This window comes from Cyprinodon tularosa, unplaced genomic scaffold (genome assembly GCF_016077235.1).
Source record: "Cyprinodon tularosa strain WSP-4 unplaced genomic scaffold, ASM1607723v1 ctg613, whole genome shotgun sequence".
Taxonomy (NCBI): Eukaryota; Metazoa; Chordata; class Actinopteri; order Cyprinodontiformes; family Cyprinodontidae; genus Cyprinodon; species Cyprinodon tularosa.
In genome coordinates, this window is record NW_024039356.1 from 124,398 (window position 1) to 143,443 (window position 19,046).

The 19,046-nt window shown below is 40.3% G+C and overlaps 1 protein-coding gene across 1 annotated transcript in view; it reads right to left on the reverse strand.

The window, feature by feature from the left end:
* LOC119798200 (peroxisomal succinyl-coenzyme A thioesterase-like) overlaps nt 1-19,046 on the reverse strand; it is a 36,609-nt gene that overhangs the window by 12,195 nt on the left and 5,368 nt on the right. The window contains exons 2-5 of the mRNA XM_038307551.1: nt 11,576-11,778; nt 11,389-11,488; nt 11,124-11,314; nt 8,286-8,455 (exon numbers count right to left, since the gene is read on the reverse strand). Coding sequence (XP_038163479.1) covers nt 8,286-8,455; nt 11,124-11,314; nt 11,389-11,488; nt 11,576-11,774 — 660 coding nt within the window. The 5' untranslated portion in view covers nt 11,775-11,778. The remainder of the gene's footprint in view (nt 1-8,285; nt 8,456-11,123; nt 11,315-11,388; nt 11,489-11,575; nt 11,779-19,046) is intronic.

Consider the following 19,046-nt stretch of genomic DNA (forward strand, 5'->3'; position numbering starts at 1 on the left):
TAAACACTTCGCTTATGAGAAAAAGGAGCAGCGCATGAACCGAACGAAACACACGCGAACCGAACCGAGACAGTCGAACCGAACGGTTTGGACGGTTTTCATAAACCGTTCCATCCCTAATGTACAGTTCATTGATATTGTGTGAGTAAAATATGACTTTATTTAAAAACCCTTGATTGGGGGTGATTGATCTTCATGCCAGGGGAGCGTGTTCAGTGGGAATCAGAAGGAGATTGCAGCGCAATAGTTTTTTGACCTCGCCCCTTCCCAGGCTCCGTTGGACTTTAAAAGACTTAATTTAGTGGATACATTATGTTTTCTGTAATGTTGTGTTAAGTTTTCAAGTAAATAATTAAAATCAAGAAGTGGACTCGTGGATTTATTGAGTGTTTTTCATACAAGGGAGTCTGACGAGCATCAGGCTAAAGCTTCTATAAGGACAGTAAGAACCTAGGAGTGAAACCAGGGCCTGTTTAGATCAACACCAAAGGGACATCCTTACAAGAATGGTAGAAAGACTCATGAAGCTCTTCCTCAGTCTCTCTCTGTTTTAAGTTTTTATCTTAGTCAAGCTTGAGAAGCTAGGCTCACATAGATTTGTGGCGGAAAACAGGAGCAATGTCTAAATAGTTTGGTGGACAGAATTGGGAACTCCTTGGCAACAAATAACTGAAAACTGTCCAAAGGAAGATCAGCGAAGTTTAGATCCAGTTTCAGTTCAATAAGTTCCTCTTCCTCCTTTAAAGTTGCATCCTTCCAGCAACGGATACTGAGCTGTATGGGTCCCTAACCCAGGCAAGGCATTCTGGGAAAGCTGAAGAGAAATATGATGACAACTTCTCCTCACACACTGCAGCAGAATAGCCATCGTGGAGTTTCTCTGTGTGCGGGAACATCTCCAGGTTGCACCTTTAAACAGATCCTGTTCAATCTATCAGTGCTTGTAGCAGGTTTTCATTTCGGCCTTGTATCCGTGGGTTCAGCTCCTTCAGATAATGAAATATATCGGCCACCTTTGATCCCCATTCATCACTCGCAACCAGCTTTGAGCAATCGGACCTTGTTTGTCAAAAATACTTCAAGTTCCTATCGCAACTCATACACACAGGCCAGCAGCTTGCTGCAAGACAGCCAGCGGACCACCATGTGGAGCAATAAGATTTTATATTCTGCTCCCATTTCTTCACACAAAGACGCAAATAAACGACATCTCAAACGTCGCATCTTCCCATAGCTCATCATTCAACACATTAGCTATATCTGTGGCTGCGTCAGGACCAAGCATCTCATTTATAATGGCTTTAATAGCTGGCAGTATTAATGTTGGATAGCTTCTCACCAAACACCAAGCAGAGCGGAGTCTCTGCTGTCGCATCCCCGGTCAAAGTAAATCCAAATGAGAGATAGCTTCCGCTCTATTGCATCGCGCTCACCATCTTTTCCACTCATACTAGAACCTTCATCTGGGACAGAATTTGTCCAGAACAGCATTTGCATTTTCCCCTCTCAAAAACGTCTCCATCACTGTCACTCTACTGTCTTTACAGGCGTTTATCACCCTCTGCTGCCACCAACTGAAATAGAAGAGTATTACATTATCTGCCAAATTTAATTAAAGCACAGACACCCGACAACGGTAAATTAGGTGATATTAGATAAAATTCTCACGGCACAGTGGTTGGAAATCACTGGGCTAAGAAACCAAATAAAAATAGTGAGCCATGTTTATGTTTAAAGATGTACAAATATCACTTTGAAGTAGATACTGTTTGCATTATAATTCTACCAATTAATACATTTTTGAAAATCTATTATTTTATCAGTTCAGGTCATGAGTCCGTCCTGGAATTGTTCTGCTCTCGGGCATCCCATTGGATCCCCAGACAGATGGAACAAAGGGAATACATTTATCTATTAAGCACCAATTCATAGCAAGCGTAGAATCAACGCACTTTAATAAGCAAACGGCACAATTTTATTCACATACAGAGAAAGATAATCCACTCGGTCCAACGTAATACAATAAACACCTGCTGAAAAATCCCCAAAAACCTCAGGAGGCCTCCTCAAGTTTATAGATCATACTCAGTATATCCAGCTTGACCTAAGCTGAGCTGCTGTCAGTCAGACAACAGTTTACCTGAGCAGTCCTAAGGTGCATGATCTGATACTTGGCTGCAGGATCGGCTTCATCCTTACTATAAACGCCTGAACACAGGGTCTATATATGACTTTTTAGTCTCCAATTTGATTTTTCTCCATGTCACACTGACTGCGTATAAAGAGGCACTAACTAGGTAGGATGGGCAGATCTTAGCAGATTATTTTCATTCTGTCTCTGTGCTATACACACATTGAAACTATTTCCTACATTTGACTTGGGCAGAATATGAAACGTTAAAAAAAAACACTTGCACAGTCTATAAAGCAAAGCCCCTGTTATGATATTTTCCCCTTAGATTATGGATATAAGATTAACTAGAACTGGAGCTTTAGTTAATTCAAAAATCATTCAAAATCTGAGGGTAAAACCTGGACAAGCTGTTAAAATCCAGTTATTCCTACCAATTTAGTGACTTAGGCTAGCCTATCAGCTGAGCTATTAACTACCAAATAAAGAAAGATTGTCTGTTTATTTAAATGTCACCAAAAGAAGGGTGAAACTGGCCTGAGTGATAAACCAATCACTGTACAATAAACACAATCTACTACAAGTTAAAATAATGATGTCTTCATTTCTAACAATCCAGGATTATTAAGGAATCTAACACCTATGCAAACACTACACACCACTAGAAAATAAAACACAAGGTAGACTAAATTAATAATTTTGGAACAGGGGAAAAGAGGTCTAAGAGTTCATCTGATGGCTTATAGGGAATGTCCAAGGGAGGCCAAATGTCAATACATTCATTAATGTCCAATAGCAGCAGATATAATGAGCAATAATAGGTGGAGTTAAAGCAACGCAAATTCATTCAGCTTACAATGGTTAGTTTTTACATATTTATTTCCAATATTGAATTTTAAAACCTCAGCAAACCTACATTCATTGAACCTAGTTATATAAAACTAGATTCATTGAACCTAGTAATATAAAACTTCTTTTCATCACATCACCCCAGTCCTGCAGCAGCTCCACTGGCTACCTGTGAAGTATAGAATTCAGTTCAAAATCCTCCTACTTACTTTTAAAGTTATTCACAATCTCTCCCCTCCATACCTTTCTGATTTACTTCAAATTTCTACTCCCTCCCGCACTCTTAGATCTTCTTCTACCACTCACTTAGTTGTTCCTTCAGCCCGTCTTAAAACCATGGGGAGCAGAGCTTTTTCACGTTCTGCGCCCACACTCTGGAACTCTCTCCCCTCTGACATCTCCAAAACCGAGTCTTTACCCGTATTCAAATCCAAACTCAAAACCCACATGTTCAAGATTGCCTTTTCATTATGATTTTATATTACTTTCCTCTGTGTAATTTGTGTTGTTTCTTTTAATTATGACGACTGCTTTTTACCATTTATTGTTTTTATATGTACAGTGACCTTGAGTGTTTTGAAAGGCGCTTGAAATAAAATGTATTATTATTATTATTATTATTATTATTATAAAGGAGGAAGGCTCCTACGATCCAAAGTCAACAAAAGAAAACATGATGGCGGGCCCCCTACCATGCAGTCAAGGGGGGTAGAGCAACAAGCTGGTGAAATACTGGGGTGGTGGGTCACCAAAATGGTGGACCTTATCAGGTGACCAAAGGGGGAGGCTTGGACTACAATGTGAGCGTAATTTAGCTAATGAAACTAATGAGACTCAGGAAATGGCTGCCGCTAGTATGTGGTTGCACACGGTTTAAAAGGGTCTATGATCCTCACTTATGGTGATGGTGGGGCGTCCCTCCGTGATTCAACCGCAACAAACACTGCAACACTGACTCCTCGGAGGGGACATCCGCACAAAACTGGTTAGCCAGGCGGAGGCGCCGTCTTCTCACCTTCGCTGCAGCGGTTAGGCGCGCATCAAAACACTGCAGTCAGTAGCTCTGACCGCAGGACAAAGGGGGAAGCATCTCAGTTTTCCAGCAGCTGATTCGTCTCACAGGCATGACATCTGCAGGTTGGTCTGCTTACATCATTACCATTTAAGCTTGTTGCATCTTTCTTAGAAGGAGCACACAGTACCGCAGTCTAGGGACCGGCTAACGTATGGGTCCAAAATGTTAAAACTGTTCTGTAACGACACATTCGTGGATTCACAGCAGATTTCGTCTGTCTGAAGTTGAAAGCTGGTTGTCTTGACAGCTAGGAAACACGTGTTGGGTTAGCGCTAGGGTTAGTGGTAGGATGAGGGTAGGGTTAATGGTAGGGTGAGGGTAGGGTTACTGGTAGGGTGAGGGTAGGGTTAGGGGTAAAGTGAGGGTAGGGTTAGTGGTAGGGTTAATGGTAGGGTGAGGGTAGGGTTACTGGTAGGGTGAGGGTAGGGTTAGTGGTAGGGTGAGGGTAGGGTTAGGTGTAGGGTGAGGGTAGGGTTAGTGGTAGGGTGAGGGTAGGTGTAGGGTGAGGGTAGGGTTAGTGGTAGGGTGAGGGTAGGCGTTAGACACTCTCTCGATGACCCCCCCCACTCAGTCCGACAACTAGAGCAGTTGGTTAGGGGGTCAAAGGCATTGCACGGGCCGACGCACGTTTGTTGGTATCTCTCAGATCCATAGTCAAACCAATTTGTAGAATTATAGTTAGGGTCAAGGTTCTGGTCAGGGTTGGTTTTAGGGTCCGGGAAACGGTCATGGTTGGTTTTAGGGTTAGGGTAGCGGTCAGGGTTAGGGTTAGGTCAGCGGTCAGGGTTAGGGCAGCGGTCAGTATGGACTGAGGGAAGGGAGGTGGGAAGAGGGAAATGTCTATAAATAAGCATATAAATTTTATTTTAAAGGTAAATGGAGGAAGTGAGTCAGGGTAAACCGCCCGGGAATGGGCTAAGTCGACCCCCGCCAGTCTGGCATGTAAAAGGGTTAGGGTTAGTGGTAGGGTGAGGGTAGGGTTAGGGGTAGGGTGAGGGTAGGGTTAGTGGTAGGGTGAGGGTAGGTGTAGGGTAGGGTTAGGGATGAAAACCAGTTGTGGTGTTCGGGCACTCCAAATAACTCAAAGCTTTTAAATGTCAGAGCGTCCGAACTTGGCAGACTCTGTTGGGGGGTCCTCAGGTAGTGGCAAATTTGTTAATTTGAAATATTTTTATTTGTCCAGCTGTAATTTTCCTTCAAGAGGCATGATCCCAGTCACAAAGGAAATGGTGTATGACAGTCATTCAGAGGTCAGACCGTTATCATGTGTTCCAGCAGCAGAGCTGTCACAACTTAAAGAGTCTGTGCAGCATCGTGTTGGGAGTAATCACCACCATTGACTCTCAATGAGAGGTAAACACCAAGACCTCGTCCATGTAGGCAAATCACCGTCCCCATGCAGCAGTTCAGCGGACAGGATGAATGAACGGTAGCTGGCGCGCGGATGATGTCATACACACTGCGCTTTGTTTTTGAAAGATATTAATATAAAAATATAACCGTGGATGTCTGGGGGACAGTGATTGGCCTACATGTTATGAATGGTGGCGTACCATAAAGTATAAATGATGAACAGTTTAGTTTGTGCCTTCAAGTCGTTGCCCATAGGAAGACGTTACTTGGATATAACAGAATATCTTAAGAACAGCTCCAAATGACAAAGAAAATCATATGGGTGAGTAGAACATGATGTAATAACTTAAAACCAAGGGCCCAATGTCAAAAAATAAAAAACGGTGTTTCCCTTTAACATGACCCTATTTTAATGGTTGTAACCTTCCACTGTATCTGAATCTTCACCCACTGATCTGTTGGACCGTTTCAGAGATGACGTCTGAAACCATTTGTCTGTTTTCTGTGAGCGAACCTGAATCTTAATGAAAACTTGCTGTTATTCATTACACACTTTTAAAGACTTTAACTAATAATTAACATCACTATTATCTCACCTTTTCTCCAGCTTTTGCCACTGTCAATAATTCATGGTTAAGAAGCTGTACCTTTGAACCCTCTGCATACTGATCCCTCTGACCTGATGGAAAACCTTTAAACTTTAGTTTAAGCTAAAGACCATGGGATCAGTTTCAGCCTCATGTGGCTCATTTATCACATTAAAATAAAAGTTAAAAGAACTAAGAGCAGGTATTAGAGAGATTATTATTTAAAACCACATTTTTGGATTTACACAGTTTTTATTGTAGTATTCAAATATAAAGCCAGCCGGGAAAATAAATATTTAAAAATATTTTGTAAATTTCTCTACAAACAAAGAATAGAAATCTGAACCAAATACCTGATCTAATTGTGACAGAATTTAAAAAATCTAGGAATCACAAATTTACATTTTTTGCAGTTAATTTGTATCAATCTTTCCACAAAGGTTTATTGTATTGCAGAATAAAAACAGCAACCAGACAGACTAATTTAGTTCAATCTGAATTATAATCAGTATCAATCTACAAAAGGGATATTGGGTATTCACAACAACTTTTCACACTGATTGGACAACAAGGTGGTACATGTCTCCACGCTGAGCTTTAGCCAATCACAGCAGCAGCAGTGACTACAAGTGTTTCACAGCCAGTGGAGTGAAGTGATAAATAAAACTCTTCCCAAATCCAGTCAGGAGGAACGCACAAGCCGCGTTCCATCCACAAAGGAAAAAATGCCGCCATTTTGGTCTTTTCTCTAAAAGAGGCCGAGGCTATGTCAGCTAAAACCGGCGCAGCTTTTTTGTTTCGTTTTGGCCTTCCGCCTCTGCTTGACGTGCTGATGTCATACACATCACTGGTCCAAAACATCTCTGTATCCAGGCCAATGCATCCGGTGGCTTCTGGCAGGATGTATTTTCAGGAGTTTGTGAATTTATGATTCAAGGTCATAGACAGAACGGAAACCTGAAATACTGATCTTTCCATTCTAGATTAATATCATGAGCATCATCACTAATTCTTTTCATTTTGAGGGTTTTGCTGATTAGTTCCATGTTTTGAAAGTTAAAACCACGTGATTTTATTTGACAGTGTAACATAATTTAAATGCTGCCTTTTGGCACTTGGGCTGCTTGTGGTTCATTAAAACGTGACTCAGTTTAAAACCTATTAACCAGTAGGGGTGTAAATCACATCCATCATGGCGATTCGATTCAGTATCGATTTCCTGACCCAACGATTCGATTATTTTTGATACTCAAGAATACACCACGATACGATTCGATTCGATTAATCGGTTAATGTTTTTTTTTTGTTTTTTTACACCTTACAGGCTAAAAAAAGTTTCAAGTTTGAAATAAAGCAATGAAAGCTGTAATATCGTTATGCATTTTTTTTAGAAACAACAGCAAATAACAGAAGTAGAACAGCTGCATCAAGAAATACTACAAAAATCCAGCACAAAATCAATGCAATGAGTGCAATGCAATACCTCCAGACGTCCCCGCCCCCTCCACAGACGCTCCGCTGCTCCTCTCCCTAATTGTAAATGACCGCAAACAGTGCCGCAGACAGGAGGCCGGCTTGTTTTGTTTTTATGACCGAAATTGCGGAAAACAACTCATGAAGTTTGACCCGCTAGAAGAGCGAGGTGCGCGAGAACGCTGGGACCCTTTTTCCACCTGGATCTCCGCTCTTTTTGGCCCTCATGTCCCTCTGTCTTTGGACTAAACTCGCCCCCACTTCCTCGCCGCCTCGGCCGTATCTAGACCCACAGCGTGTAGCACAGACCATGCTTCAATATTGAGCATAATTTAAAAATGTCTGTGTCAAGCTCACTGCAACACACTGCTGTAAGAGTATAACCAGGAAGCGAGGTAGAAGGGCAAAATAGGTTTAGCGCCACCGCAGCACGGGAGGGAGAATTACGCCCAGGAGCAAATGGATAAAAATAGACCGGAGGAAAAAAAAAACATGAATCGATTCTCTTGTGGACGTGTCGATGCATCGGATCGTCGGCTGTTGGATCGATACATCGATACAAAACGATTATTATTTACACCCCTAATTATCACCACGAGTAACGATGAGCCTGAGGAGTTATATTATAATATTATTATATTATAATATTTTTAAAATGCATTAAATAGGCTGTGTAGCTGATTCATAGCCGTTATTCACAGAATCTCTAAACCTCCTTCTTTATGTGATGAACTCTGAAGAAACATCACAGGTTTACAGATGATCCTCAGTATCTGTTGCTTTTGGTGAAAAATCAACATCATTTGTTTAGATTTACCTCAAAGTAGTCCTGCTTCACAAAGGTTCCTGTTTCCATGGTGTATTTACATGTCAGGTAATCCAGAGCCATGGTGGCAATCCCATGAGAGGCCAGCAGTGCAGCCCGGTACTCCACCAGCTGCCCCCCACCGCCCCACAGGTCCAGGAGACCAGGAAAAGGTCCAGGTCCTGAAAACACGTGCTTCCATGAATAAATCGTCAGTCAGAAACATTTGGATAAAAAAATTATTAGAATTATTATGTATAAGATACTTAATGTTTGTTCTTATGATGTATGTGTGACATATTACTGTTCCAGAGAGGTGTTCCACAAGCAGTATAGGTCAACTCTCAGGAAGTATTGCTCAAGCTTAACAAAACCAGGAGTTACTCGGACCATTTGACCGCAAGACATTTAAATGCAAATTGACCTGTTCACTGAGGCTGCAAATTGCATTGTATTTCTTGTTTCCTATTCCTTTAGCACAACCTCAGCTTGTGTAACTAGGGACCCCCCCTCTGACTTTAATAAATAGCGAGGAGAAAGCTGAAGACCAGCAGAGTGGGGTGGAGATGTACCTGCAAGGTCTAGGAGTAAAAAGAATGCTGACATTGTGCCTTTCTTTCCTTGTGTTTTTAACAGTGTTTTAGGTGTTAGACCCAACAAAAATGTAAAAATTTGACGGTTACCTAGGCAACACTTTCCCACCTTGGATCATCTGGTCCACTGCAGGACAATGTCCACTGTTGGAGTGGACATTGTGGATGCCGCAGTTAAGATTCAGCATCATAAGTAGGGCTGCAACTAACGATTATTTTAAAAATCGATGAATCGGCCAATTATTTTTTCGATTAATCGATGAATCGGACAAAAAATATTTTTATACTAACCTCTTTATTCCAAAATAAACATTTTAGACAGAACAAACAAGCACACAAGTACAGGTTGCTCATTAACTGTACTGGTGGAATATGAAAAATAAATGTTTGTGATAAAACTACGCAAACTTACATGAGAAATGTAGCTGTACATCCACAAAATATAGGGTACTTTGTTTCATAAAGCGCAAAAAAAGGCATTTCTGTTTTTAAAAGCCCCTAAGGGGTTCAAACAATAGGTCCCCCCATTTCAACAAATGAGTATTTTTTAGACTAGAAGAGTTCTGCCTTTTAAGACAGGAAAGTATAGCAGTTAAAGTTTCTACTTGAGAAAATACTTAACCATAGAGATAAAAATAGGTTAAATTTATAAATTGTATTTGAAATAAAAATGAGAGAACTAGGGGTGCTAAAAAAACACATCCTCCAAAGACAGATATTTACATGGGAATGTGGCATATAATGAATTGACATATTACTGATCTTGCTGGATTTTATGCTTTACTTCCATAAATTGCAGGATCTTCTTTACTTTATCTTTGCCAGAAGATTTAAACTTCAAAAGCCTTGCCCTCATAATTTGCAAGTTAATTTATTTATAAAGGCTATTTTAATTATTGTGATCAATTTGCGCAGTCAATCCCGGCGCATGCGCGCTTCATTTGCAGTCTGGACGCTGAAACATCCTGTGGCTCTGACTGCAGCGCTGAGAGGGATACCTGCGGGAGAATGGGGTTGGGATGGGGGAGGCGCCTCACGGCAGCAGCTGCTGCTGCAGGACAAGAGTAGGAACGATACATGCTTTCACGTAAGAGTCTCCAAAAGCCGCCAGTGACACCGTAAAAAGTCGCCAGATTTGTCGCTAGTCGCTTTTTTTTTAAAAGTCGCTGGAGGGGTCGGAAAAGTCGCTAAATATAGCGACAAAGTTGCTGAGTTGGCAACACTGTGCACCTGCGGCGCTGGCTCGCTCTGCCGTAATTTTTTTTCTTCCCCCGTTTCAGTCAAGTGGCAGTGATGACGGCGGCGGCGGATGACGCATTAATCGCGCGACACAACTAATCGATGATGAAATTCGTTGCCAACGCTTTTAAAAGTCGATTTTTATCGATTTTATCGATTCGTTGTTGCAGCCCTAATCGTAAGCCACACTGATTTCTTTGTATCCAAAGACAGCAGAATGTCGTTTTGAACTTTAAGCAGAGCTAAACCTAACCTGAGAGAATATCCTCCAGAATTGAATTTCAGCCCAAAAAAAGCTGCAACTGAATAAAAACTAGTTTCTCTAAAACCTTGGATAAAAATGGCAGTTGGGAGGCAGAACAGCAGGATCTAGATTAGGTTTTTTTAACAGTGGCCTAACAACTGCATGCTTGAAAGCTGAAGGGATGCAACCAGAGCTAAGGCAGCCACTGAACAGAGCGAGAACGTATGGGCCCACAGTGTAAATCAGTGTTAAAAATGAACTATGTTGTTGATGCAACTAAAACAGTTAACTTCATCAAGGCAGGGCATTAAATCCCAGACAATTTAAGCACTTTTGGAGAAAAATTATATTAAATATGGCGATATAAGCTATGACTGCATGTCAGGAGGCTCATGCTGGGCTAAATGCAAAATGAAAGACCAGAGTCTGGATTTCTGTATGAAGAAAGGACATGACATCCCAGAGCCTTCAGACGAAGACTGGGTGGCAGACCTCAGACCGGCACTAATGAAGGAACTAAAGGTCAAACTGCAGTGTAAGGTAAGCACCTTGTTGTTCATAAGATACATAGAGCAGTGAAGGCTTTCGTGAGAGAGCTGCAGCTTTCTGATCACTGACTAACACTAAAAACCTTCCCAAGCACACAACCATTTTAGAAGCACTGCATGGAGAGTTTTCAAATGCACATGGTTACTTCTCCATTCATAAAATGAAAGGAAGTTCTAGAAGTATGAATACTGGTTCTAGTCCACCTGGACTGGTTTCTGGTCCTACCTGAAGGTAGGAAGAGAGTGGCAGTGAGTCCATCCTCTGTGACTGGAATCCGTCGGACACCAGGTGCCATGTACCACCGCTCCACTTCCACACCGGCCAGAGGCTCCTGATTCCCAAAGCCCTCACTCAGGTGACCCTGGTAAACAGAGATGGTGACCACCATGGGGGCCAGGACATTCTTCTTCCTCATCCTGTGGGTACAGGGAGAGTCAGCTGTTGGCAGTGATATACTGATGGACAGGCAGCAGTAGAATGGCAGACCAACCTGAGCCCTGCTTTGCTGCCTGGAACTGGTTTAAGGCTCCATAACAAACCCATAGCTTCCACCCCTGTATAAGTTCCCCCCACACTGCAGTCCTCTGAAACTGAAAAGTGGAAGGCAGAAGGTGAAAGACTGGCAGCATCTCTTCTTATATGGCTGCTTCTGTGCATCACGAGTCAGATCCACACACCGTTTACAGCCCCGGTGGCATCAGAGGTATAGTGGGCGAAGGAATGCCAGCTGTGTCCATCTTCACACTGATGGAGGGCGCGGATGGTCAGCTGGGAACTAGGGAGGGCGTTCTGGACCAGGACAATAAACTTCTCATCTACAAGCCCTCTGGATGGCTGGACTGATAGTGTGACACAGCACTGCTTCTCCTCCATCATTAACCTGAAGATGACAAGAGAAAAAATAAAGTCTGTAAAACTATTTTACTTCCCTTTCTGTCTGTTGCTTTATTGTCATTTTATCTAAATGGGATAAAGTCAAAGTTTTAGGGTTCTGTAAATGGGGGCCCTGCCCGGCCGGTTTTTAGCTGCCAATCCGAGCAGTCATAGCTTGTATGCCCTTTACAAAAAACATTGTACCCCGTTATACGAATTAACAGCTTTGGCACGCCCTATTTTTTTCCAGGAAACTTTGCTCAGATGTTCAAAATTTCTCAAACAGCAGCTGCTGGAGCTGGAAAAACTGAACTTTAGGTGATGAACGCGACACATTAACCAATCAGAGAAGCTGATCTGGGAGCCAGCAGGGAGACAGACACAGCATTGCTGATGCAGAGCTGTTTATTTACGCCTAAATTAACTTCAAATGTGGAAACCTGCCAGCTAAATATTTTTGCGTTTATTATCCTGGTGCCTGCAGTCTGGATTCAGTACATTACTAACATCTACTTCCATCCGCCACCAACAGTAGGGGAAAACCCCCAAGAGGCGACCAGGCCTGCAGCAAGTGCTGCTGGGGATTCCCACTGACAGCGCACGGCTGGTATGTGGGGGTCTGAAAATGGAGGACCAGCTCTACCATATTTTAAAATAAATTAATGTTCTGTTGCTGTTGTTCAATAAAAATACATTTCAAGATCATTTGAGGTAAGAACATTATACTTTTAAGCATTACTTTAGGGCCCATCTACCGATTTAATGCGTTATTTTAAAAAAATTTCCAAAGCTCAGAGGACCACAGCAACCAGCGGAGATCCGAGGGTAACGGCAGCCAGAGATAACGTTAGCCCGTCTGCAGCAGCCCCCTCTCTGCATGGCCTTGGGGGAAGGAAAGCTGGCTCTGATGGAGTTTTTTATTTTATTTGGCCAAATGTTCATTTGATTTGTGTTTATCTGACTGTGGTCATTATTATTCCCCCACTAAATGAAAAAAAGTCAGAATTTATTATAATCTAGATAATATTAATAACAGCAGGTGAAATGCAGCTCCAGACTAGCTTTGAATGTGGTGATGTCATCAGTACGCTTCTGTTCCAGTTCACCCAGATTTATCCTGCGTGCTCCTGTTCTCCCAGAGTCCAGACTTTCCTGGGTTCTTCACTAGAACATGCTTGGCGAGGACACGAGTCCGAACTCACGTTGTAGTGAATTGAGAAATGGCCACTGACTTCAGACTTCATTATTGGCATAATGAGGCAGAAGTGTAAAAACCACAGGCAGAAATAGTTTTGAAGAAATAAATGGGGTAAAAAAAATAGAAAGGAAGAATAAAACAGACAAAAATATTATAACATGCACATAAAAAAAAAACGTAAAGATGCTAATTAAAAGAGATATATACATTTATGTGTCCTGTGTTAAACGGCTCTCTGGCATTGAATACAGGAGCAGCAGAAGCATCTCTTTACTGGACGGCTGACCTTAATGTGGATCAGAGATGAAGCAGCAGGACCTCCTTGAAGGCGTTCCGTTGTGATGTTATGAGATGACCCGACGCTTCGAGGCGTGTTGTGAGTAATGGAGGGGGCGTTTCCCCCGAAGCGTGTGTTGAGGCCTGATTCATTTAGGGGAGGGGCCAAAATTGATGATGTCCAAAGCCTTGCTACCGTGAGACCATGCGACCGCTTTGGGAAGTGGTTCGGGAGGCGCAAGAATTTTGACAGGCATTTAAACAGCCTCAGGATTCAGTCCAGATGTGGGAGTTTGTAGGACAGCTGCTGTCAGCTGGATAGATTCTAAGAATAGATTGGTTGTTTTTTAAACCAATCTAGTTGGTTAAAACCGTTTTGTTAGATTAAACAATCTAATGATCAAAATCTGAGCAAGCCACCGGACACAATTGTAACATTAGTGTTAAGTAGTACTGCTCTCTATTGAAAAGCTAGCAATGTTAGTTGCGTCATCTGTAAGACCATGACTCTCAATCCTGCGCTTGGTGATTCAAAACCCACCTTTGACTTTTGAAAGTTGCAATTAAACTTAATTATTTTAGCTAATGAGACTAATGTGCACTGGTTTGCCCTAGTAAAAATATAGATTGCTGCCAAATTAGGTCGGTTTAGACAAAAGATTGCTTGAACACATAACTTCCAACCCGATTAAAAACAAAACTGTTGGAAAACTATTATGTTTGAATAAAAATCAGTAACACCTTTCATTACGCTCGCTATTGCCCAATTTGCACAAACACTTTCACTCTCTGCTTGGTTTTATTTCACTAAAATGGCAGAATGACAGTGAACCTTAAATGACTGTTCTAAGACCAAAAAAAAAAACTTACAAAAGATTTTATTATACACACCAACCATTAACAATGTCAAAGAAAAAAAAAAGAAAAACTATTTTTATTTTAACAGATTTTAACAACAAAACAAAGAACAAAGACAAAAAGTTAGCTCCAATCCACCTTAAAATGCAGGAAATGGTGTTTCAGAATCTAAATGTCAACATTTAGACGGCATCAAGGATAAGTCAGAACTTTTCAGAACCAAACTGCTGCAAAATAGATCTTTTGCAGCACATTTCTCTTGAGTTTCAGAACTTATAGAAACTGGAGAGAAGGACTGGCTGATGAACGACTGAGACAAAGAGGACCCATGCTGTGCCCTGACTGCAGAGCTGCAAATGGATGAAACTCAAGCTTTCCAAATGGACATGGAAAAAGGTTTGCAGGTCTGGCATGATTAGGGACAGAACAAGCAATATGTCTTTTGATGATGCTAATCATATCATGTGTTTACTGCTGAGTAAAGACAACGCTAATTGACACTAAAGAATGGACTGGATGCTACACTGCACGAATATGTGTTGAGCTGTTGCTAAATCTTAGACAAGCTTTATTCACTAAGGGTTAAACACTGATATAACATTAGTGTTCATATGTTCCTCAAATGCTAATTACATTTCAGGGTGACCATATTTTAATTTCGGAAAACCAGGACACCTTGGGGGGGGGGGGGGGGGGGGGGGGGGGGTTTGATTGAAAGAACAAATGTCTCATCATCAGGATTTGCTCCGTGATCAGAGGAAATGTTACTTGGCGCAGAACAGTGGTGAAAATTGGAAGTTCGGTTTATTATAATACAACTTTGTGAATAGTTCCGTAAATAGTAAATAGTTGTTTTAATGGTTATAGAGTCAGATATTTGGCGGTAATGTCTGGTTTATCTAAAGGTTTTTATCTGTTACTGTGTAAATGGGTTTGGCTGTAATTTAAGGACAGATTCTAATAGATCTGCAGAGTGGGGACTATAAATCTGATAGGAGTTTAATTTTTTTATTGCTGTTTTGCACAATATGCTTAACTAAGTATTTTTTGTTGTTGAATATTAGAGATTTTGCAGATATATTTTGTAGATACATTGTTTAGATTTACTTATATATTTCTACCCCTTTTATAGAATATAAAATCCCTTTATTGTCCCACAATGGGCAAATTTACAGCAGCAGAAAGATTATTAAAAATGGTAACACAAATGAGGACCTTAGAAAAATGTGTAAGAATAACATAATAGGGAACAGTTAAAATATAAAAAATAAAATTCTGTAAAGTGTTTCAACAATATAAAACTGGAGAATTAATAACCAATATGCAGCTATGGACATTTTTACAGTAATGGATATTTGAAAATAGCAGCAACATCAGAGATGTGCAGAATGACAGCAGCATGTTATTTAACTGACTAAGGTTTCTATCATTACATTTGATTTTATTTGTTCCTGCTCCCGGTGGTTGGAATCTTTATTCCACTCTGGATTCTTGTGAGTGTAGTCTTTGTTCACTTTAACTTTAAAAAAAATAAATAAATAAACAAACAGCTTTGAAAACCTCGGTATTCATTCTTTTCCTGTTTTGTGTGTCAACTTTCACGGTTGCTAAGCAACAGAGCATACGGCGGTAAAACCCGCCGCAGGGAGGACCTGTTCGAATTTACAGGCAAAACTCTTCCGGCCTCCATATTTTCAAGGACTTCGAAGGATCCAGTCTAGGTAGACCGCGTCCTTGGAGGATGCGTCCTAGGTTTTCGAACAGAGCCTCTGATTAAGAACAGGGCTGCCCGCACTGACACGGCTCAGGGATTACGTCACACGGAGCGTTGTGCGCAGTGAAATCAGGACATTTCCTCACTTTCTAAAAAAAACCCGGGACGCCCAGGACAGGACGTGAAATACGGATATGTCCCGGGAAATACGGACGTTTGGTCACCCTACATTACCAAGTATGACCAAGAGTCATTTAGTGGAATCCTGATGTCTATTCGCTGCTAGCTAAAGAGGATAAAGAATAATTTAATTCACTAAAGGTTTTTGGTTCATGATTAAGCAAATCATATAACAAAACATTATTTGGCCGAATGTTTTATTCACCTCATGGATTTGCATTGTGAATTGGTCTGAAAAACTTGCAATTTCTTTAAAATTAGTGAAAAGCTAATTTGATCATATCCCAAATTATTCCAGATAAACTATGGTTTCAAACACAGAATCCATCTTAAACTGTAATATGGTTTTCAATAGGGATGCACGATATAATCGGCCCCCTATCGGTATCGGCCTGTATCAGCCTTAAAACTGAATATCAAACATCGGCCACCCCACCGATATTTAACCCAATATTTGATCAGCTTCTGAGTTTCTAAAGTCTAAAAAAAAAAAAATTACTACTTCTTCTTCTTCCTCAAAAACTTCTTTTTTACAGACTTAAAAACTTCTAAAGACGAGGGAAAAAATATTGATACATTAAAATATCACAATATCTTCATATGCTGATATATTGCCATTTAAAAACACCATATCAATCTCATTTACTAATGAAATATTGCTATATGTCATCGTTATGCTACGAAATACCCCGAAAATTCACAAAATTTAGCTATACTTTTATATGTTAATATATTGACGCGGTATCTATCTAATTTACTAGCAAAATCTCACAAGAATTTTCAAAATATCACGAGAGTTTGTAACAGAACAATGAAATTTCACGAGATTTTGAAAGTAAAATAGATCGATACCGCATTTCTAAAGATCAATTTGATATCAGCATATGAAAATATATTTGAGTATATTATTTTTCAAAGTGTCAGAAATGGATAATCAAACTGCTATTTTCAATGACTACTTATTTTTGTCCAGCTTTAACATCGGTATCGATATCGGTTATCGGCTATATGAGTTTTAAAATATCGGCATATTGGATATAGGCCAAAATCCCAATATCGTGCATCCCTAGTTTTCAACCGTTTCCCCCTTCCTCTTTGTACATAGTAGTTAGTTTAGTTTGTTTAGTTTCACTAGTCTTAGTTGAGAGGTTAAACTGAAATATGTTTGACTTGGAGCTGAATGAATTTTGTTAACAAACTGTTATATTTTGAACAGAAGTTGTGGTGTATTTATTCCATGTATGTGGAGAAATAACTGTTTGACCATGATTAGTGCTCCAATCACTCTTTCATCTATTGTTCTAACACACAGTTAGTAGGACTGTGTGTCATTAACACTATATAACAGCTGAAATAATATCTGATTAAATAAGATATTTTCAACCCCTACAGGGGAGGGCAATAAACATCTTAAAGTATTAGAAACATAAATTCCCAGCGGGCTGGGAATAGAAAAGAACATTGAGTCAAAAAAAAAAAAAAGCAGCTGATGACAACTCAACTTTTTATTAATACACTTTTGGAAAAACTGCCCATAAATGACTCCAACATTTAATTTCACTTTAGGATTAAGAAAGTAAAATAAAAACAAAATGACAAAATTATAATTGGTGCAAATGCTGAAAGTAACAAGGAGGGGGCAGCAGGTGTAATCAGCTTAGTGTTGGGAAGAGGAAGGTGTAAAGACAGCTGTAAAATCAGATTAATGAGTTGACTAATGAAAGCTAAAGCTAATCACTCATTCACCCAACAGGACATTAGTGGAGTTTCACTCTAACGAGCATCAACAGAGATTTAAACCTAAGATACATTCTTAGTCATCAGTTTATGTCCGATAGCTTCTAGCTGTGATGCCAAATATACTATTTCCTTTAGTTCCTTCAGAAAATCACAGCATTTCATCCTAAAATAGCCAAACTAATGAAAAGTTCCCTTAGAGCACAACATTACATCTCATCGCTGCATCCAGCCTAAAAACAATCAATCAATAATAAAAGGCATCTGCTGGATTCATAAAGGCAAATGTTTGCTTCTCTCTGCGCTCATTCTTGCCTAGGAAAGTAGTTTCAGTGTCCCATTAGTCAGTAGTAACACAATATTAAATAATGAACATATTAAACACAGTTGCAGATGGCCGCTCACACTGAGCCTGGTTCTGCTGGAGGTTTCTTCCTGTTCAAAGGGAGTTTTTCCTCTCCACTGTCGCTACAAGCATGCTTAGTGTGAGGGATTGCTGACGAGACAATGAGTCGATGCAATCAGCTGGTTTTCCTTGGATGGAAAACTTTGAATCAGTTTGACTGTAAAGTGCCTTGAGATGACTTTTGTTGTGAATTGGTGCTATATAAATAAACTGAATTGAATTACAGTTTGACTCAACTGTTTAATCAAAAGTGATGAAAGGTCCAAAATAAGGCTCTTATTAATTCCTCTGCTGAAAGTGTTTGATTGTACTGCTGGATCCTCAGCTCAATACTCAGTGGAGATCAACAGAAAGACATATTTTATTTAATTACTCTTTTTGTCAAGCTAATTGATTTCTGATAAGTAGACAGAGATGAAAACATGGCAGTGAATCAGAACAGGGTCATGAAAGAAGGAATTAACTTAGAAAATTAAATTTTATCAAATGTTTGGAAATCTTTCAGCACAATTTTTAAAAAATCAAATATTTGTCCTAAATCTCAGCATTTGACAAAGATTGAAAAAAATGAATAATGTGCCTTTTTTTAAATGCAAGAAATAGCAGCTTTGGAGACTCAGAAGTGTTAGGATAATAATCATTGACGATGTGTGAGTTTATTACACCTTGGTATTGGCTTTCTGTTGCGTGTCAGAACTTATGTTTTAATCTAATCAAGACGGTTCCTCTGTCTGGATATACAGTTATCTTCATTCTGTATGTGGCAAAGATTTGGAAATGATATCTGAGCGGTCTCCTGCAGATGTAAAATATGTTGATGTCCAGACTGGAGATGCATAAAATGCCTTTTTAACTGTTAATCAGGGCCACTTCCTGAGAGGTGAGCGCAGAGATGAGCAGCTGCCT